At 32.7% G+C, this 21,449-nt stretch overlaps 4 protein-coding genes across 4 annotated transcripts; 1 reads left to right on the top strand and 3 right to left on the bottom strand.

Moving 5' to 3' along the window:
* The first annotated feature begins 9,215 nt into the window (after nucleotides 1-9,215).
* Nucleotides 9,216-12,725, top strand: LOC124909878 (pumilio homolog 4). Its single transcript, XM_047450508.1, has 8 exons — nucleotides 9,216-9,914; nucleotides 10,178-10,787; nucleotides 10,875-11,382; nucleotides 11,468-11,609; nucleotides 11,680-12,000; nucleotides 12,080-12,190; nucleotides 12,273-12,467; nucleotides 12,546-12,725. Exons 1-8 carry the CDS (start codon nucleotides 9,231-9,233, stop codon nucleotides 12,723-12,725), a joined length of 2,751 nt encoding a protein of 916 aa, XP_047306464.1. The 5' UTR covers nucleotides 9,216-9,230.
* Nucleotides 12,726-13,928: 1,203 nt separating this feature from the next.
* On the bottom strand, nucleotides 13,929-15,321 carry LOC124945121 (DNA-directed RNA polymerases II, IV and V subunit 3-like). Its single transcript, XM_047485499.1, has 3 exons — nucleotides 14,806-15,321; nucleotides 14,475-14,712; nucleotides 13,929-14,399 (listed from the first exon to the last, which is right to left on the bottom strand). The coding sequence occupies exons 1-3, from the start codon at nucleotides 15,252-15,254 to the stop codon at nucleotides 14,127-14,129; spliced, it is 960 nt and encodes a 319-aa protein (XP_047341455.1). The 5' UTR covers nucleotides 15,255-15,321; the 3' UTR covers nucleotides 13,929-14,126.
* Nucleotides 15,322-16,819: 1,498 nt separating this feature from the next.
* Nucleotides 16,820-18,348, bottom strand: LOC124910839 (sirohydrochlorin ferrochelatase, chloroplastic-like). The gene is made up of 6 exons (XM_047451522.1): nucleotides 17,985-18,348; nucleotides 17,720-17,892; nucleotides 17,581-17,642; nucleotides 17,373-17,483; nucleotides 17,212-17,304; nucleotides 16,820-17,134 (listed from the first exon to the last, which is right to left on the bottom strand). The coding sequence occupies exons 1-6, from the start codon at nucleotides 18,023-18,025 to the stop codon at nucleotides 17,018-17,020; spliced, it is 597 nt and encodes a 198-aa protein (XP_047307478.1). The 5' UTR covers nucleotides 18,026-18,348; the 3' UTR covers nucleotides 16,820-17,017.
* Nucleotides 18,349-18,435: 87 nt separating this feature from the next.
* On the bottom strand, nucleotides 18,436-19,956 carry LOC124910838 (lysM domain receptor-like kinase 3). Its single transcript, XM_047451521.1, has one exon. The coding sequence runs from the start codon at nucleotides 19,847-19,849 to the stop codon at nucleotides 18,536-18,538; it is 1,314 nt and encodes a 437-aa protein (XP_047307477.1). The 5' UTR covers nucleotides 19,850-19,956; the 3' UTR covers nucleotides 18,436-18,535.
* Between the last annotated feature and the right edge of the window lie 1,493 nt (nucleotides 19,957-21,449).

The following is a 21,449-nucleotide window of genomic DNA, read 5'->3' as shown; positions in this document are numbered from 1 at the left end:
GATTAGGTGAGAGTTTTTTTACCTATATTAGACTTTGTGATACTATTAATATTCAATAAAATATCACAAATTCCTTTACGAGTTTTTCTCTTAATTTATGTTATTCATTTTCTCTCAAGATCCTCTCTACAAATTGTTCACATCTTTTCTTGATTCAACGAATATCAATGAATCACACATGGTATCAAAGAAAGGTTCTAACGCTGAAGATTATCGGAGAACCAAACACTAAAACGGTGAATATCATTGAAGAGTCAAGTAACCCTAGCCATACTTCTACATGGCATATCTCTCACTCCTATCCTCAATTGAATCTTCTAGTGAAAATGAAGTACATCAACAATCCTTTTATGATTCATCTGACGGATCAAACAGGACTTACACTTACGACAACAGTTCTTACTATCGAAACATACTATGGGTGGTACCTTAACGTCCAACTCGCATTATCGTCCAACCGTGATATGTGGCTGGAAGTGAAATCTAGATATAAAGGGAACAACGGTCCGAGGAGATACTATTTTCATAAAGATATCGTCATCCTACAACAAGGAAGAAATGATCTTGAAGAATACTATTCTAAGGTAAGACTTATTTGGGATGAAATGATGAGTTTAAATCCATTTAGGAGATGTAGATATAGAGGAACTAAGACAAATTGTGATGGATGCTTTTCTTGAACAATAAATGTTGCAAGATGGTGAGGAAAATAAGTTGTTACAATTTCTAATAGGACTTAACGAACAATATAAATATGTTAAGGATCAAATTTTGATGCAAAAACCATGGCTTGTTGTGTATAAGGCATTCACTGTGTTACAGAATGTTGAAAAGAAGAACTAGTTGAGAAATATTAATCAAGAAAATTCTATGTATGCAAGAGAAAGAAATGATAGGAGGAACAACAATTCAAACAAGTCTAAGTCTATGAATGTGGTGTCTTTATTGTGGAGGAAAATGTCATATCAAGAAAACTTGTTTCAAAATAGTTGGCTATCCTGACCGGTGAAAACAGCCAAAGAAAAGATCAGACGATAACTACAAAAGGAAATGATCATTTAACACGGCTAACAATGTCTCCAATCAAGATGAATATGATGACGCAACACTTGAGGAGTATATGATGTAAAAGGAAAAGGCACGACTGAAGCATTTTAAGTGGCACGGTTGCATGTAAGTGTTCTAAACCAATCTCATGTTCTTTCACATTTTTTTAATTTAACATGAGTAGTAACAATTCTAAAAAATATAGAAATGACTGGTTATTAGATTCGGGAACTTCATGTCATGTATGCAATAATAAGAAATTAATGAAAGACATTAAGAAGTTAGAAATCCTTAGACTAATGTACTTTGCAGATGGATCGTGCAAATCCATAATTGAAATATGATCCGTTATAATTTTGGATAGATTGATACTTAATGAGGTTCTTTATGCTTCATTTCAAATTTAATCTAATTTCATATGCTAAACTTATTGATGATAACAAAACATATTGCATTTTTTCAGAAAAAAACATATTTTTTGCAGGACCATAATCTTTCATCAATTGTTGAAATTGGAAAGAGAATAGAGAATTTGTACTTCATTTTTTATGATAGAACTACCAATGATGTTTCTGATTTCTTTCTTTTAAATTTTGAAAACAATGTTTCTATACTAATTCTTTTAGTCATAATGTAAACATTTCAATTGTTGATTCTGAAATTCTTCTTAAAAGATTTGGACTTCCTTCGCATAAAGTAATTAAAAGAGTAACCAAAATTCTTTTCATGGAGATAAACATTATTATACATGTCCATTGTCTAAATCACACAGATTACCTTTCATGAACAGAACAACTAAAACTAACAAAATATTTGATCTTATTCATGTGGATTTGTGAGGTCCTTATAGAGAAAAATTAGTTTTAAATTGTTCATATATGCTAATTATTGTTGAGGAATTCTCAAGATGTACAAGAATTTACTTAATTCCTAACAAAACTTTTGTTTTTGAAAAGCTTTAAGTTTTTTTTTCTTTCAAAAATCAGTATGAGACTGCATTTAAGATAATTAGAACAGATGATGGGACTGAATTCATAAACAGTAGATGTTCTAATTTGTTTAAATTTCTAGGAATGATTCATCAAACAACTTGTACATATGCTCCACAACAAAATGGAGTTATAAAAAGAAAATATAGACATCTAGTTCAAATAGCTAGGTCAATTATGTTTAATTCACATGTGCCTTCTAAATTTTGGTCATATTCATTACTTACTGCTACATATTAATTAACCGAATGCCTATAAAAATGCTTGATTGAAAAAACCCATTTCTATGCTTAATAAAACTAATCCATATTATAATTCCTTAAGATTTTTTGGATGTTTATGTTGTACTACAAATATAATTCCACAAAACTCAAAGTTTGCACCTAAAGGAAAAATATGTGTAATTATTGGATATCCTATGAATTAGAAAGGACACAATGTATATGAATTAGAAACTGTAATTATATCTGTTTCTAGGGATGTGATTTTTCATAAGAATATATTTCCATTCATGACTAATGAAAATTCATTAGATTGTTCTAAAGTTAAATCAGTAAATGTTACATCTTTTTTGCATGATGAACTTGAAGATAATAAACATAGAATAATATGAAAGTGATGTTATGCTTGAATCTTCTTTTGGAACTCAAGTTGAGAATTTTTTACCTGAAATTTTAGTTGATAATCAAAATGAAAACTCTATGCCATATTTGAAAAGAAGAAAACTTTGTAAGAAGAAGCTCTAGAATTTTACATACACCACCTTTGATGAAATATTTCATAAATCAAACTAATATTATTAAAAATGGTAAAACCGATGCCAATTAATATTTTTAATAATATTGTTTAAAATAGTTTGTAGCCAAAAATAGCTTAAAATAGTTTGTCCGACCGATGTTCTTTAGCTAGGACTGAGATGTCCGACTGAAGATTTTTACATTCGACCGAGAGTTTGGACCTAGGACCGATGACCTCCACCTAGGATCGAGAGGTCAAACTTAGGACCTCTTAATCTTGACCTTGACCGAGAATTCCTAAACCTAGGACTGAGAACTCCGGAACCTAAGACAGATGACCTCCACCTAGGACCGTTAAAGTTAGCCCAAGACTAACCCAAAACCGGTGTTTTTTTACATCCCGATCGATAATCTCAGCTAATGACCGAGAGTCCTTAGCACCATGACCGAGGCTTCTTAGCTTGTACCGATGGGTCCGATCGAGGGTCCCGAACCTCGACCAATGAAAACGAACCCAAGGCCTAGGACATCGATCCTAAGGCCAGTTTGGTTCCCATTTTCAAAATCTAAAATTATTTTTGTAATTTTAGAACCTCAAACTATTTTCTAAAAATCAAAAAAAAATAGAAAATACTTTCAAAATATTTTTGGGATGTTTCCAAAATTTTTTTTTTGACAAAAGTATGTTTGAGATTTATGTTTAAACTTTAATGCCTTTATGTTCTTCAGTTATTTTCCTCCTTAGTCAATGTCATCATCCGCATCAAGTACCAGCATTTAAATATTGTTGTTACAATATTTTAAATAAACGCTAAAACCTATGCAGATAAAAATTAAACGGTATACAACCAATTTTTAATAGACAAATTTATATGTACATATCGTTTTTAAAACAGGTACGGAGGATGAATATTCTTTTCAAATTTATATGTACATATCGTTTGAATATAATATGTACATATCGATATGTAATATTCTAAAATATTCTTTTCAAATTTATATGTACATATCGTTTGAATATAATATTGTTTTTTTGCAATTGTGTGTAAAAATGCTCAAAAGAAGGGAAGTCGAAGAAATGAGTAGAACCGATGAGTCAACTTGCCAACCTGCGAGTCAACCCGGGTCAAAGGAGGGTTAAACGCATGTCAACCAGCTGTGGGAGGAGTTTGACCGCTCATTTTTATAATTTCAAATTTTTGAAAGGTTGGATTATTAAAAAAAAGTTTATTTGAAAAGATAAAGATTAGTCTTTGAATGACATTGAACTTTCAATAGATCTGGGACTTCTAAAATTGACACATGTCTCAATACTCGATAGAATTTGACCATTTTAGATGTTTTGATTGAGTGACGATTCTCCAGTCTAACATTGTTTTATCTTGTCAATTCTTGTTTTTTAAGATCCTAACAAATTAGACATGTAATAGTAAGATTGTATAAAGACAACTCTAAATTACTATTTTTTTATGTTCATATATTATAGTAAAAGTATATATAGAAGATCAATTTAAGGATGTCAGAAGCATTTCCAAACCAATTTCAAGTCATCCCGATCAATTTGATCAAAAACTAATTTTTTTATAAAAAAAAAATTTCAAGTCTTGAATTGGTTAAAACGAACAATCAGTATTTATGTTTTGGTTTCATTCGATCTTATAAAGTATAAAGAAGATGTTGGCAAACCCCTTACACTTCATCAAACATTAAAAATTAAAAACTTAGTTTTAACTTTAAAACTATTTGAATTGAATGGAACATCATTCCGATCGAATGATGCATTAGAATTATGTTATAAATGATTCTCATGCCCTTGGATCAAAAGATCAGGGCCTTAATTGAAATTATCAAACCTATAGTTTGATGTTCTTGATGACCAACCGAGGGCTTGAACCATGTTCGATTTCCGACCGAGAAAAATCGAACCCTCCCCTACACCCGATCGAGAATTTCTAACCCCTGTCAAAGAAATCTAGCCTACGATCGAGAGTTCTTCGCACCCCGACCAAGGAATCTCCCACTCGTTAGAGGAAATTCTTAACCCAAGACTGAGGACTCCTTGCACCCCGACCAAGGAATCTCGCACGAGATCGAGAATTCTTAGTCTATGACCAAGAGTTCCACGCACCCCGATCGAGGAACCTCGCACCCCAACGGAGGAATCTCACACTTGACCGAGAATTCCCATCCCAAGATTGGGAGCTCCTCGCACCTTGACCGAGGACACTCCGTACCCGACCGAGGATCCTTAGCCTAGGACAGAGAGCCTCATACACCTTAACCGAGAGTTTCCTACACCCAACGAAGAGGTCTCGACCCAAGACCAAGGGTTTTATCCTGAGACTGGGGGATAGATACCCTAGACTGAAGGGATTGGTCCTAAGGTCTGTTTGGTTGGAATTTTGACTTTCAAATTTTATTTTATTTTAATTTAAAGCTTCAAATCATTTTCTAAAAATCTAAAAACAATTTAAAAATACTTTTAGAATATTTTCACAAAAAATATTTTGATAATAGTCTGTTTGGAATTTATTTTTTTAGATCCTAATATCTTAAAGGCTTAAACTAATCTTTTTGAGGTACTTTTCTCAACAATCATCGATATCAATAGCAGGTATCAACATTTAAATATTATTATACAATTTTAAATATAAGAAAAATGTGTACATGTCTAGACCTTGAAAAATAATTGGTTAAATAAAACGTAATAAAACAAATTTTTTAAAAGCTATGATTTTATAAAGTAGAAATTGTTTTTAACGGATAGGATATAGTGCGAAAGTTCTTTCCCGAATATCACCAAACGCCAAATTCAAAAGAATCTTTAGTCATACATATACAAAACATTGTATTGATTTAAAATTTAAATTAATTGGCGACTCTTTCATCAAATACATCTTTTTAAATTAATTATTTTTAATTAATTTAAAATACATATTTCTTTTTGATTATTATCCTAAATCTAAAGAATTATTTAAATTTGATATAAAAATTATTGTAATTAATTTTAAAATGTCGGGATATTCTTATAAATTTTTTAAAATAATATTTTATTAAAAAAGATTCTCAACACGCAGACCGATATTGAAATTTCTCAAATCTCGAACTTTTTCGAGATCGAGAGATTTTCAGAGTTACGATAATAATATGATAAAAAAAATATTTAATGTTCATAGATGAAATACAATAGTGTTTTTGTAGCTCTTAAAAAATTACTATTTTAATTAAATTAATATTAATGCTAAATATTTTTATTTTACTATACAAAATAAAATGATTCTTTTAAATGATAGGCTGTATATTATTATATGTTAGTGGTAGGTACTACATAGTACTTATTAAACTAGAGAAAATATTCTTTCATATTTGGATCCCATTTTGGATTTCATTTATTCAAATTGTTTAGACCTAGTATTATTCTAAGTGTCTTCTGTTGAAAATTTATAAATTTCTATATCATATATTTGATGAAACGACACTACTATACTATATGATTATAATTTATATTTTTGTATAACTGATTATTTTTATAAACAATTAGACTTATTAGGGTTTTTTTATTTTATCTCTAGTTAATATTTAAAATGAATAATAATACATATTAAATTCATCTTCAAACAAAGTTCATGAAAACTAACAACAAATGGCATAAAATAACTTTCATCCTTCTTTTTTTTTTACATTTTAGAAATTATTTGAGAACCAAAAAATCATTTGAAAATTTCAAATTCTTAAAATCAAACTCAAGTATTTCGAAATAGAATTGCATATATCTCTATAAATCACAACATTCATCGTCAATACAAATCAGTTTTTTTTTTTTTTAATAAAACACAACTTCAAATCATTGAACCATTAAAATTCTTGAAACAAACATTTAAATGACCTAACCTACTAGTTGTTTCTATATAATTCTCAAAAATAAGTCAATACTCAGGAGTTATCACACAAAAAACAGTTTATATGACCTAGACAATTTGTGAATATCTTTATTATTATTTAATTATTTTAAGTATAAATTTTAAGTTATTTCATTAATTAAGTAAAAAATAAAGTAATTGTTGTTTAAATATATATATCACTACAAATTATAATGATAAAAGAAAATAATATCACATATATATTTTCATTTTCTTACAAAAATATATTTTTATTTTTTTCAATTTCATTCTACTAGATAATTGAATATAATACCATATATTTATTTATTCCCAACTAATATATGTTCCCACCTTAATATTTGATTTATAATTTTACAATTCTTAAATTTATATTTTTTTATTGTTTTATTAATATAATATATCAAAATAAATATTTTAATCCAACACTATAATTATAACTTTAATCAAATAACTAAAAATTTATTTTTTTTTCAAATATATTTATATGAAAATTTTATAAATTTATTAAATAATCTTAACAAAGTTTATAAAATTTTCATACATTTTATTATATATATTATTATTATTTACGATTTTAATAATCTCTTAAATTATATTACTATAACTCAAATAATTTAAAATATTAAATATTTTTTAGATTATAAATTATATAAAAACTGAGATAAAATAACTTACCCCCACCAATTTGACTATGTGCGTGAGAGGTGTAAAAAATAATTATTATTTTTTTTTATAATGATTATCCCTCTGCCCCCGTGTGGGATGGCACAGTGTACACAGAATTAAATTAGTAACAGGATATCCCATTTCAAATATATTTATATTAATTTTTTATAAAACTTTCATATATTAATGTTTTGTAGTATTTAGTATTTTAATAATATCTTAATTTATATTATTACAATACTAATTTAAAATTTTTAAAATATTAATAAATATATATATTATATAATCTCACTTTCTTTCTCTTATAAGTTCTTATTCATATTATACACATAAACTTTATTATTTATTATGTCCTCCGTACACTTGCATGAAGTAATTTGTTTTCTGACAAAAATTTAAAAACAAAGTTGACTATGTATAATATATAAAAATATGTATATTAATTTCAGGTCAAATAGTCAAATTGGAGCTCTTGAGAGGTAATTGAAATGTTAGATTCTTGTTAACTTTGTTGATTAAATTATACTCTCAAATATGATTATTTTATTGGTTTAAGACGTTATTAATTTATTATATAGGTAATTTTAAATAATTGATAATCAAAATCAAGAATTTGTTAAAATTTGATGTTAAATTATTAACATAAATATTTTAATTATTTATAAATGTTATAGATAATAAGTTAATAGTGTTTGAAACCATCCAGACAAAACCTCGTTTTGTATACCGAGCTCAAAATTGTAAGATTACAAATAAATGTCTGAAATCTCAATTAGTCTCAAATAAGAAGTTCTATTGTAAGGTTTGAAAGAAATATTTAAAATCTCAATTTGTCCCCCAATTAAATAACTCAAAATTGTAAAATTTGAAACAAATAATTGAAAATTCAATTAATCTCCGGAGCTCTAATTTGACAATTCGAATTTTAAGGGTTTTAAAATTTTTAAATAATTTAATTAAATTTTATTTAATTTCTCATATGGTTCACTCTATCTACTCTTCTAACCTAACAACAAAAAGATGTGAATATCCTCGGTCTCCCTGAGTTCCTGAGTTTGAACCCGTCAGACGACAAGTTCCGCTCGCTTAATTAATTTGTTAGATGTGTTTGCGGGTTATGTGATTAACTTGCCGGAGTTAGTTGTACTCCGAAAAAAAAGACCGTACCCAAGTTCTCAAAAGAATTTAAAAAATGTCTATAAAATATATACAACTTTGAAAAAAGAAAATAATCAAAATTTATTAATTTGTGGAGAAGATTAATTCCTCCTAATAAAAAGTAAATAATTTGTAAATGTAAAAATGATAGCAGTTATTATGGTAATTGCATGACCCGTTGAAATCGAGAGCTGTTCTGTTCTCTGATGAAGGTTACCACCACCACGTTTTGATTTGATTCAGACGTGGTTTATTGCATCGTTTCTCTCTCCCTCCTCCATTCTTCATCTCTCTGTCTGGAGAGAATTTAATTTTCTTTCTTTTCCCCTTTCGCATATGGGGAAGTCCGCCAACAATTATTTATCAGAATTTGCTCCCCATTGCGAAATTGAATCCCATTGTTATGTTCTTCATTTTCTCCCTCAATCTTATCCTGCAAAATCCATATGTCATGTCATGTTGAAGCTAAACCCAATTCAACCCACCATCGATTCCATCTTTTCATCATCTTTTGATTCGCCATTTTCATTCTCTTGCTTCATCGTATATTGCTCTTTCTCTCTAATTGCATGCAGCTTATGCTCATGCATTTTTTAACAATGTATACTATTTCCTTTCTTAATTAATCCAATCCCGATTGTGGGTTCATCTCCTTGTGTAATTTTTACTATTCCAGACTCTCTCATTTTCATTTTCTGTTTTTCCCGTATTTTTCGAGTTCAAAGTGAGAGATGAATGTTAAAAGAGCCTTAGAAAAGCTGAATGTGCAAGGAGGAGGAGGTGGAGGACCAAACGGTTACATTATGAGGGAGCAGCAGCAGCGCCATATCGCGGTTGATGGTGAGAAGGAATTGAACATATGCAGGAGTGGAAGTGCTCCTCCTACGGTGGAGGGTTCACTAAATGCGGTGAATGGTCTGTTTGGAAATCACAACTTTGATAATGACAGTAGGATTACGCCGTTGACAGAGGAGGAAATCCGATCACATCCTGCTTACTTGTCCTACTACTATTCCCTTGAGAATCTGAATCCGAGATTACCTCCTCCTTTACTTTCTAAAGAGGACTGGAGAGTGGCGCAGAGGTTCCAGGCGGCTGGTGGAGGGATAAACCATGATTGGAGGAAAATTGGAGATCAAGATGCAGGGGTAAGTCATTTGTCATTGTTTTCAATGCAACCAAGCTTCTTGCCTTCGCCATCATCTTCCTCGTCATCATCCTCACATAAGGTGGACGATCAGGACCATGATCAGATGATGATGAAGTCGAAAATGGAGAATGCAGCAACTATGCCAAGGATTCAACAACAACAACAGTCTTATAATACTAAATGGCAGCAGCAGCATCATCAAGGAAGTTCTACTGATTTAACTGGAATTGGTTTGAGGAGAAAGAGCTTTGCTGACATCCTACAGGTTATTCACTTACTTTGCTCATGCATGCATTACAATTTATATCATTTTCAAGATTTTGATATTTGAAGTGTTGAAATTTGCATGCATTACAATCTCACTTTCACTTGTTTATGATTTTGATGTTTGGAGTGTTGAAATTGGCATGCATTACAATTTCACTTGTTTATGATAATTTTGATGTTTGAAGTGTTGAAATTTGCATGCATTGCAATTTCACTTTCACTTGTTTATGATTTTGATGTTTGAAGTGTTGAAATTTGCAGGAAGGACTGGATCAACCTGCACCGTTGTTATCGAATCATCTAAAGAATTCGAACAATCATACTACATTTAGTCAAAATATCCATGATAACCACTTTTTAAGGGAGCCGCCACCACCACCACAACCACATAATGGCATAAAAGACTCAGAAATGCCTAGAGTTCAAAGTCTCGGTTCGTTCAGTTCTCTCTCGGCTGTTTCCTCTGTGGCAGCAACTTTATCAAGGAGCAGGACTCCAGATTCTCATATGATTGGGGGTGGGAGGTTTGAAAAGAAAAGATCTTGCCAACTTCTTACTGATCAGAAGAACGGTGTTGGATCAAAGTTCCTGATGGACAACAAATTTGCTAATAACATAACAAATTCCATGTCTGGTTTGAACCTATCTCAGGACAATAATGTTTTGCAGTCGACTCAGACTCAATCAACCAAAACTACTCAATATGCTGATTTAGAAAGGACAAGCGTACTTAAGTCTAAACCGAGTCCATCTATGTTACTATGCACTAATGGGCCAATGATGAACATTCAAGAAGGATCCAACATCGATTTCCATATTCCTGGAAGAGCTGGTGTTAATAAGATGTCATCTGCTGCTGCTGCTTCCACAGGTAGTGATCGATCATACAATGGTATTCTTTTTCTTTCTTTCTTTTTTTGGGTAGATTTTATAATAATGCTTGAGTTTCCTGTTATAGGCTCGTACCTGAGTAGTCCGGTAATGTCAGACCTTCATTCATCGCATCTAGATCCGCGATACATACAGTATTTGCAGAGCCTTCCTGATTATGCATTGAATATTCCAGCTTTATCAAGAGATTTACTTCAAATTGAGAAAGCATATCTCGATGCAATGCTCACTCAACAGAAAAATCAGTATGAATCAGCACTTTTAGCCAAATCCGGAGTTTTGGATCATGAATATTATGCAGCCTTGCTTAGTCGTGGTTTTCCATATCAAGGGAACCTCATGGCGGAGTCTTCGAATGCATCTGGAGCTCCTAAATTTCAGAATGAGAGAATCCAGGGTCTTAATTCCACCATGATGATGGGAGGAGGAGGAGGTTCGAGTAGATCATGGCCGTCGGGTGTTGTTGGAAATGGGATTGAGAGTACTTTTCCTTCATCTTTGCTAGAGGAGATTAAAGCTAACAAGGGAAAATCTATAGAACTTTCTGAAGTAGTAGGGAGTGTAGTCGAATTCAGGTATGTTTTGTTGAAAATTTTGGTGCATTTTTTTTCGCAGTGAAAACTCTGTTGGATCTCTCTTTTTGTTTGTTTGGTTTTGCAGTATGGATCAGTATGGTAGTCGTTTTATTCAGCAGAAGCTAGAATCTGCTAGTGTAGAAGAAAAGAGACAGATATTTCCGGAGATTATGTCTCATGCTCGTTCTTTGATGACAGATGTGTTCGGAAACTATGTCATTCAAAAGGTATGCAGCCTAGTTTTGAAACACTTTGTGTTTTTGAATCTGTTTCTAAATACATATGTTGTTGTTGCAGTTTTTTGAGTATGGAACAGAGAGTCAAAGAAAGGAGTTAGCAAGTGAACTTTCTGGGCATGTTTTGGCTCTGAGCCTTCAGATGTACAGTTGCAGAGTAATTCAAAAGGCATTGGAAGTGGTTGATGTGGAACAACAAACCAAAATGGTAGCCGAGCTTGATGGTTCGGTCATGAAATGTGTTTGTGATCAGAACGGTAATCACGTGATCCAGAAATGCATAGAATGTGTTCCGCAGGATCGTATTCAATTTATTGTATCTGCCTTTGTTGGAGAAGTTATGTCACTTTCAACACATCCTTATGGTTGTCGCGTCATTCAGGTTCCACATTTACATTCCCTTAGTTTTTAGCCTTCCACATTTTGTAATTTGGTTCACGACCCCCTGCTCATTATGCCAGAGAGTTTTGGAGCATTGCGATGACGAAAAGACTCAACGAACTTTAATGAAGGAAATTATGCATCATGTTTGCACTCTAGCACAAGATCAATATGGAAATTATGTTATTCAGGTCAGATCACTGTATTTCTTCATTCTTCATATCAACTAGTTCATCATCTTTGTCTGTTAATATGATTTTTGGGTGTTGTTAGCATGTTCTGCAACATGGTAAGCCACATGAGAGAAGTGCCATCATAAACAAGTTGGCGGGACAAATAGTTCAGATGAGTCAGCAGAAGTTTGCGTCGAATGTAGTTGAAAAGTGCTTAGTTTTTGGTGGTGTGAAAGAACGACAAGTTCTGGTGAATGAGATGCTTGGTTATACCGATGAAAATGTGCCTTTACAGGTGGGGTTGCATTCTCCTATAAATTTTGTTTTTGAATGAATGAGATGATGAATGAATATATTGAGTGAAAATTGGCAGGCGATGGTGAAAGATCCTTATGGAAACTATGTTGTGCAAAAGGTTCTTGAGACATGCGATGAGAAGAGTCGTGAACTGATCATATCTCGCATAAAGGTGCATTTGAATACCCTTAAAAGGTATACTTATGGTAAACATATTGTGACTCGTGTGGAGAAGCTCATCACAACAGGAGGTTAGAACATAAAAACTTGGTCTTTTTTTTACCAAATATATGCAGCAATCTATGTTTTGATCTTATCTCATTTGATCGCAGAGAGGAGGGGTGGTGCTGGCGGTGGATGATGATCATGATCATCATCAAGTTCATCATCAAGATCAAATCCTTTGCAAATCCTTTTTGCAAGTGATGAAGAAAGGTTATTCTTCTTCTTCAGCTAGCATGAATTTGCAATATGGGTGATGATTTTTGTGATGAAACTGATGCTTCTAAATTTCAAATAATTTGTAATTTTTATTTTGTACTTTCAAGCAATTGCATATTCAGCTAATCTAGCTCTGCAATTGTGTAATTTCATTATGAACTTTAGTATTAAAGACTGCAACATGTACCCCCAAGAAAACCAACCAAGAGAATGAAAAAAAAAAAAAAATCTTTAACTTTTTATTTACACTCTACTCTTCTGCTTTCTATGGATTGAGTAATTTAAATAATTTTCAAATAACCCACCATCTTTTTATTCGTTCAGTCAATTTTATGTGCAAAATTTTCAAGGATGGATTTTTCTTTCTATAAATCTACTCTCCCTGATCTGTATACCTGATTTTTCCAGCCAAAACTCTCTGATTTCTAATCTTCATCTTCCTCCACCATTTACAGCAGCTAAATCAAACGAAACCAGTATTTCTGAATCAAAAAAGTTCATTATTGTTAGAAATTCAATAATCCCCTTTTCAAATTATGGAAAAAAAATTTAAAGGATAAGTCGATAATACCTGTGTTAGTTCTCTAAACTGCTTTTGGAGTTGCCACTGCAAATCAAATCATCATCTTATAAATGCTTAAGAAATCGATGAATCCAGAATGAATAAATAAATAAAGCCACCAAATTGACAATCGTCCTTCTTTTCTTGAATTTGGCTGTAACTATAAGCTAGGAGGTAGAAGATGAACCTGCCTTAACCACCATAGATCTTAAAGCTAGATTCATCTTTTTTGAAGTTCTTCATTCCAGGGATAACAAAATTTCTGTCAGATTTCTTCACATTCAATCCAAGTGTTGATCAAAATGAGATCACAAATCCTGTATCTCAACATATAGATTCATTGACATCCATTCACAATAATCAATATCAGAAATCACCACCCTTAGAAAAATCATACACAGATCTAACTAAGCTGAATCTCAACTTCCAAAAAACAAAAAGATGAACAAATGGGCAGTTGAGAAACACAAAGAACTATAGATATTAATTAACTGTGATCAAAGTGAAATACCTATCAAGTCAGCATGTCAAAGACAGACCCTTACATGAAGAAATTTAACATAGAGGGAGAGCCTAGCCTAGCCTAATCTAGCCGAAAGAATCAGCCAGAAAAGAGGTTCCAAAATCAAAAAAACCCAATAAAACAGACAATAATCACCCTCCCCTCATATGAGCACCCAATTCTCCAAACTGTTCATCAGCTTCTACAGTATCCTCCGACAATCGAACAGCATCAAGCTTTTGCTTAAGAATATCAATGGAATTAAGAACCAGCTGTGCCGCTTTGACTCCACCAGTAGACTCCACAGTGAATATGAAACTATCTTCTTTAGCTCGGATATCAATAAGTCCAGGTTTTCCCATTGCTTCAGCTTTCTTGATTACTTCTTCATCGTAAATGTACGCCTCCGGATCACACACGAAAACCTGAAGAGATCGATCAATATTAATTGACAATTATATCGTAAAACATATCAAAGCAAAACCAAAATTGAAATCAACCTGTTGGGTATTAGGATCAATGTCAAAGACTTTAGTAGGACTACTTTCAATCCAAGCTCTTTTCTCTTCAAGAGTTAAAGTTTGCATCAACTCTTCATTTATATGAATTTCTGGTTCATACATGAACGTAACAGTTGCTGCAGGAGACCATTTAGCATGATCTTTTCCAATCCCTTTTCTAGCAATTGCTCTTAACCTAAGCTCTTGTCCACGACGTAACTTCACAATTATAATCCCCCTACCAAAGAAGATTGGAAACTAAAAAACGAAAAACGAAAACGAAAAGAGAGTTCAAGAATGTAATAAGAATGGAATAAGAATTTCTAAATACTTATTCTCGGTAGTGCCATAAGCAGAGCTGGAATCAGAGAAATCGACAGGAACAACAGTATGGTCGGAACTGTAAAGATCCTTGCTGGTAACATCTAGGGTTTGATCATTAATACATTTAGCTCTGAGATGAAATTCGACGGAGCAAAACTCACACTGACCGTCACCGTCGCATGCGTCACAGTCGCGAGAGAAGCGCATACTCATTGCACGGTCACTGGTGAGAGGAACGAGACCTAGACGATGGGCGATGAATTCGTCGTTGAGAACAGATGAGTTAACATCGATTTCGACGAGATCAATGGCGATGGTTGGGACTTCTGCGATCATGACTCGACGGAGGGCGTTGGCCATGCTTGCATCTGTGTCCCTGAGCTCGAACTTGCAGTAATCATCTTTCACTTCTCGGATCTTTATGGTCGGGAATCGCTGGTAAGAAACTCCGTCCATTGTTGACACTCAATAATCCTTGGAGAGAGTTTAGCTAGGGTTTTGTGAAGAAGAAGAGAGTAGACAGAGAATGTAATGAAAATCTCGTATTTTTTAGAAACACCTTGATGATGACAAAGTTACAAATTAGTCCTCAAACATATTGGGCACTATTATATTAAACTAGACATTTTAAATGATATGACCAAATACATTAATTAATTAATTACAAAATTAATATAGTAAAATTAATTATTAAGAGATAGCAAATATATACTATAAATATAAATGCATATATTTATTTATATTTCATATATATATTCTTTTAAGATTATATGAATATATCAAAATATATTTGAATAGTTATATAATAAATTTATTAATTAGAAGGAGAGCACATTTATAATAAAGATAAATTATATATATATATAATAATAATAATAATTTTTATTTTATTATGGTCTATGCCTCCTTCCTTGTTGTGTACGTTTTCAAGTAAACAAGTTACCTTGTTGTTTGCATTCTAGAAGCGAAGCGACTTGTCGAGTCTACGAAACTTCATCTTCCCTTCCCCGTTTGTCTCCTCCTTTAGATAAGATGCACATCCACCCTCACTTTCATACTTTGAGGATATGGGTTCACATCTTAGGTATCCGATTTCAAGATAGAAAAGTGTCGCCTACTTGCTGAAAGGAAAGCAACTATAACAACTTTCGCGAAAGCAGACAGAAGGAATGAATGCCACTTCGAATTGGTCGGATTGTAGGTGCGATGATTTACTTCACGGGCGAAGTCTCTAGTTCAAGTCCAGGATGGCCCAGCTGCGCCATGGAAAAGAATAGAAGAAACATCTGACTCTTTCATGCATGCTCACTTGGCTCGGAGGGATATAGCTCAGTTGGTAGAGCTAGTGGGTCGTTGCGATTACGGGTTGAATGTCTAATTGTCCAAGCGATAATGATAGTATCTTGTACCTAAACCGGTGGCTCACTTTTTCTAATTAATGAGGAAGAGGACCGAAACATATCATTAAAAGACTCTAGACAAATATGGGCTATCAAGAAATATATATATATATATATATATATATATATTTATATTTATGATTTTTATAGTTTTAGAAAAAATTATATATATGCCTTTACAAATATTATTAAATTAAAATGTTATAGAAAAAATTATATATTTACCAAAAACATGATTTGGTTAACAAATAGGTTAATTTGTGCTAAAAGGGCTGATTAAATATTAATAAAAATAAATATATAAGTTTTAAGATGTTCTCTTTGAGAAGGTTTGTTAACTTATTTGAGGTTGTGTTTGACAAAGTTTTTCTAAAGTCTTAATACAAGTTCATTTATGTGTTAGTCTATAGCAATGCTCATAAATAGTTTCTAAAAATGTTATAATTTTTATTTTTCCTAAATCTGACAAGAATTCTATAACTTATATAATGTCTTATTTTTTTTTCTATATATTATTAAATAAATATAAAATATATCAATAATCAAAGAATTTGTATAAAATCTAAGAGAAAAAAAATACCAATTACCCATTCAAAATATTATTATAAGAATCTATTTTATACTGAGTATATATGAAGCTTATAGATTAGGGTATGCCAAAATTAAATTTGAATCTCATAATAGTAAGTAAGAAATTCTTTTAACATTTGATAAAATGTTCCTCCTTTGTTATTTTTAGTCTGGAAATAGATTTCTTCAAACAGCCAAAACCGAAGAATGCTCGAAGAAAGTTCTTCTTCTCAAGATCGAGTTCAACTCTTATGATCCATCAACCAAATGGATCCGACACTTACCAGTTCCGACACAAATAGAGCACTCTTGTGCTTCTCCTGATACATGGCTTAAGCACTGCTTCATTCTATCATTCACAACATCCTACACCCAACAATCTCTCATTCAAAATCCAGATCCAGAATCGAAAAGTGTGTTTTCAAATGAAGTCGCATACATACCACAAGTAGTTCGTGAAGCCCCAGAGGTGCAGTTATTATATACGACACGCCAACATGCTCCTTTGCAGCTTCAGCCGTCAAGGAAGGTATATCCTACAAACACTCATTTATTTCCATGTTCTCTACCGGAAAACATATATACGAGTGAGTAAAGCATTTACCTGATTCCAATGTCGTCCAGGGAACAAGAAAAACGGGCTTACAACCACACGTTTTGCACCTTGTTTTACACACAGACCAAATGCATCCCTTATCGATGGCTCAGCCAATTCCTAAATCAATATTAAAGAATCTCCTCTAAATCATTCATAGAAACATCTAAAATTAAGCCTTGCATTTCCTTGTAAACATCATCTTAAAAAGCCATACCATATGAGCAGGCTCTACAATAGGATATCCAGTTTTATCTCTATACATTCTCACAAACTCATCTGAAATTGCAAAAATTTGATTTCATAAGTTCCGGAACAATGACCAAAACACACCAAATGATGATAAGCTTACTTACTTAGCATAAGATTGGATTCCTTTCTCCGTGACCCATGATCAACGATGATTATTCCATCCATTTCACCAATTCCAGAAGACAAATTCAAACTTCTTGATGGATATTGCACACACTTCAATACTGGATATCTCATCTTCTTCGCAAAACTTCCTCCAGTTTCATTTGTTCCAGTCCTTTTGTATTTCCATGAACAAACAAAATCAGAAAATTAAACAAAAGATTCAAGTAAAGACACCCGACTAACGTTATAACAGCAGGAGATTACCTGGTATGACCAAATGCATAATGAACATGAAACAATGACATTTTCAGCTTCCAAATTCCAACAATCAAAGGGTTTCAAGCGAATCCCACCTACAGTTTGCAAAACCTTCTTCGATGGCTTCTGTGATTCGATCCTCGCCCAATTTCCCTCACGAATCTATGGTTAGGTTAAGGTGGGTTTTGTGTAACAAGCTTCTACTTTTACCGGACGACACCTTCTGCCCACAATGTTTTAGTGGCAATCGAGAAAAAAGATCGGACACTTCACCTTTAATGAGCAAGAGGCGCTGGTCAAGGAGGAGAAATTCGAGAAGAAGAGGCAGGCTCTGACCCCTTTAGCCGCTCGGCTCTACCCAGAAGAAATCTAATAATAAAAAGTGGTGGGCCGACGAACTTAAATGTGTAGTAAACTGTAAACCTAACCCGTTATTCCAAACAAACCTACAATATTAGTAAAATACTTGAGTTAAAGTGTCAAACTTTCCCAATTTGCTATTTACCAATGGCAAATTACAAAGAATTATGTGCGTGGTCGTGCCGGAAAACCCATATTTAGCGACCTGTCAAAGAGACGGTGAAGTCAGTCGGAAAACCCATATTCTTAACCCAAACCTCAGATTCCAGATACAGTTTTGAAATCCAATTCGCAATCATTCCCATTCCAGGTCTATCATTTGGGTCATCCTCTATACAATTCAAACCCACGCGAACCATTTTCTCAGCCACCTCGACCGGATACGAATCCCTTAACCTACTATCCGCCCACCCCCTAACCCCACCGCCGCCGTCAGCCACCGCCTCTCTTGCGGTATCAATCAACGAAACTCTCATATACCCTTCACCATCTGATACAACATACTTCAAAGGCTCTTTCCCGGAGACTATCTCCAAAACCACCACTCCGAACGCGAATATATCCGATTTTTGCGTCGGTATTCCCGTCGTTAGATATTCAGGTGACATATAACCTCTAGCTCCACCAAATTTCATCATTCCACTTCCGTATCTCTTCAATCTCCCGATCTTACCTGATTCTTCTTCACCCTCGTCCTCTCTATCAACCTCGCCGCAGAGCTCCGCAGTGCCGAAATGACATATTTTCGCGTTTAAACCTGGTTCGTTTATGATAATGCTCGAAGTTTTAATATGATTATGAACAAATCCATTGCTAAGTCCAGTCGAATTGTGAAGGTAATCAAATCCGTGAGCGAGATCGGCTGCAATTTGCATTCGTGACATCCAATTCGACAGTACAGTGAAGTTAGGGTTTCTAGGGTTTCGAAGGCAATCTGTTAGGTTACCACCGTGGATGTAATCATAGACTAAATAAATGTAGTTCCCTGAGAGAGAAGCTCCATGGAGTTTAATCAAACTAGCGTGACTACTCTTACAGATCAATGACAACCGATCGCTAAGTTCCTCCGCTTTTGTAATCGGCTGTCTGAGTTTCCTCTGGAAAACTATCACGTCTTTGCCGCCAATTAAACACCGCCACGAAGTCGAAGATGAAGAATTCGAGAACGGCTTGGCGGAGAAATTGTTCGTGGCTTGACGGATCTCGGAAAAGTCGTAAACGCGAGCATTTTCCGGCAATGAATCGCGAAGACTAGATAATGAAGTGCGACTAGAGATGGAAGATCGTGTGTCCTTGTGATTATAACTCGACGATGCGGTTGTGGATGTGCTATTGAAACGATCGCCGGAAGTTTGTCGATAAGGTACGAATCCTGTCCTCCTTGAAGAAGACGAATCGAATTGCTCTGATGATGGAGAAACTATGGAGTTTCTAGGAGATTTTGACTCAACCACGCCTGTGTTTTTCTTCGTTTTACACATCGACGATGTGGATAGAAAACGCGCAGACATGTAAGGATTTGGAGACGACGATCATTCAAGTAATGGCGGTTGGAAGATCGGCGGCGATACGACGGCGACGGCGACGGCGTTACAAGAAAGTCGATGAAGATTGATTATATATATATGTCATTCGAATTGGCTGGCAATGTTGTTCTTTCCTTTTATTTTAATTTATTTTATTAAATAATAATGGTTGAGTGTTATATTTGTATTGTTTTATAATTTTCAAAGACTCCACATTCAATTTTAAAAAAAAAATCAATGCCCATTCAATTTTTTTATTTTTTTTTAAGATTAGCAAGTTTAAGACTTTTGCATCTCTTATTAAAAATCTTTTTCATTTATGTTGTGTTTGAGTTCAGTATTTATTGTTAGGAAAGAAAATTATATTTTATAAGAAATCAAAATATATATATATATATTTTTTTTAAAGTTGATTAAAGTTTTACCAAAAAATTACTATTTTTCATCAATCCTTATGTTTAATTCTATTATATATTTTTAAATAAAATAAATCAATTTCATTTTTTATTTTAATAATTTTCAAAATATGATAATATATGCTTGTCATAAACCTTCTGAATTGAAATGAATCCGTTTTAATTATATATATATATATATAATTTAATCGAACTAATCTATCCAACATATAAAATATATTTATTAATATGAATGTACAAATAAATTTTACAAATATATCAATTTAGTTAAGAAAATTGTTATTATTGGAAACAGTTAGTTATTTTTTATCTTTCAATTTATAATTTTATGACATTCAGAGTAAACTAAAATATTTTTTAAAAAATTTTATACGGGTTAATTTTAAAATAAATAATTAATTTAAAAATAGTTTCGTAACTAAGGATGTTCATCGGTTCGGTTTTCGAATTATTCAAATTCCTCCGTTCGAGTTATTTGATTTTTTAATTTTTTATTCGAATAAATTCTAATAAAATCGAATTATATATAATTATTTAATCATATGTAATTAATATATAATTAAAATAAAAAACAATTCATTTTTCGGTTTGGTTTTCGAATTGAACCATGAGTCGAAAATTAAATCGAAAACCGAATGTGAATTCGAATTGATTTAAAATTCGATTTGAAAATCGAAAATAAAATTATGTGAATTGAAATTTGATCGGATATTCGGTTAAAAACTTAATATTGAATACCCAAATACAGAATTCGACTCTCTCAACTTGATTATAAAATAATTATAAAAAAAATACAAATAAATTAGACAAATAAAATAAGAAAATGTATTTTTGAGATTAATGTTGATTTATCTAATTTGCATTCGTTTTAACAACTAAAAATAAAACACCAATTCAAATAAAGCCATTTGTTGACTGGGTAAGTCAAGGAAGCACGCCAGACTGGTGAAGATTCGAAGGTCAACAGACGTTGGCCTTAAGTCAACCATCGCCATCGCCAACTCACCGCACCCAGCGATCTGGAAATCGCACAAGTGGGACCCACATTCTCCAACGGCCAAAACATGCGCAGCCCATGCTGCTGTTATTATGTTTCAGTTATTTTTAATTCTTTCAACGGCCTTTTGACCTCTTATCTAATTTTATAAAGTGTAAATGACGAATTTACC

This window comes from Impatiens glandulifera, chromosome 7 (genome assembly GCF_907164915.1).
Source record: "Impatiens glandulifera chromosome 7, dImpGla2.1, whole genome shotgun sequence".
NCBI lineage: Eukaryota > Viridiplantae > Streptophyta > Magnoliopsida > Ericales > Balsaminaceae > Impatiens > Impatiens glandulifera.
Note: the sequence above shows the minus strand (reverse complement) of the source record. Positions and strands in the feature narration are given on the sequence as shown.

Excerpts from the sequence above, each read along its gene's own strand:
- LOC124910838 (XM_047451521.1), bottom strand. The coding sequence starts at position 19,849 with ATGTCTGCGCGTTTTCTATCCACATCGTCGATGTGTAAAACGAAGAAA.
- LOC124909878 (XM_047450508.1), top strand. The coding sequence starts at position 9,231 with ATGAATGTTAAAAGAGCCTTAGAAAAGCTGAATGTGCAAGGAGGAGGA. Across the intron at positions 12,001-12,079 it reads ATGGTTGTCGCGTCATTCAG|AGAGTTTTGGAGCATTGCGA; the intron begins GTTCCACATTTA and ends TCATTATGCCAG. Across the intron at positions 12,468-12,545 it reads ATGAAAATGTGCCTTTACAG|GCGATGGTGAAAGATCCTTA; the intron begins GTGGGGTTGCAT and ends GAAAATTGGCAG.
- LOC124945121 (XM_047485499.1), bottom strand. The coding sequence starts at position 15,254 with ATGGACGGAGTTTCTTACCAGCGATTCCCGACCATAAAGATCCGAGAA. Across the intron at positions 14,713-14,805 it reads TATGGCACTACCGAGAATAA|GGGGATTATAATTGTGAAGT; the intron begins GTATTTAGAAAT and ends CTTCTTTGGTAG. Across the intron at positions 14,400-14,474 it reads TTGATCCTAATACCCAACAG|GTTTTCGTGTGTGATCCGGA; the intron begins GTTGATTTCAAT and ends CGATCTCTTCAG.
- LOC124910839 (XM_047451522.1), bottom strand. The coding sequence starts at position 18,025 with ATGTCATTGTTTCATGTTCATTATGCATTTGGTCATACCAG. Across the intron at positions 17,484-17,580 it reads TTGTAGAGCCTGCTCATATG|GAATTGGCTGAGCCATCGAT; the intron begins GTATGGCTTTTT and ends ATATTGATTTAG. Across the intron at positions 17,305-17,372 it reads CTGGACGACATTGGAATCAG|GATATACCTTCCTTGACGGC; the intron begins GTAAATGCTTTA and ends GAGTGTTTGTAG.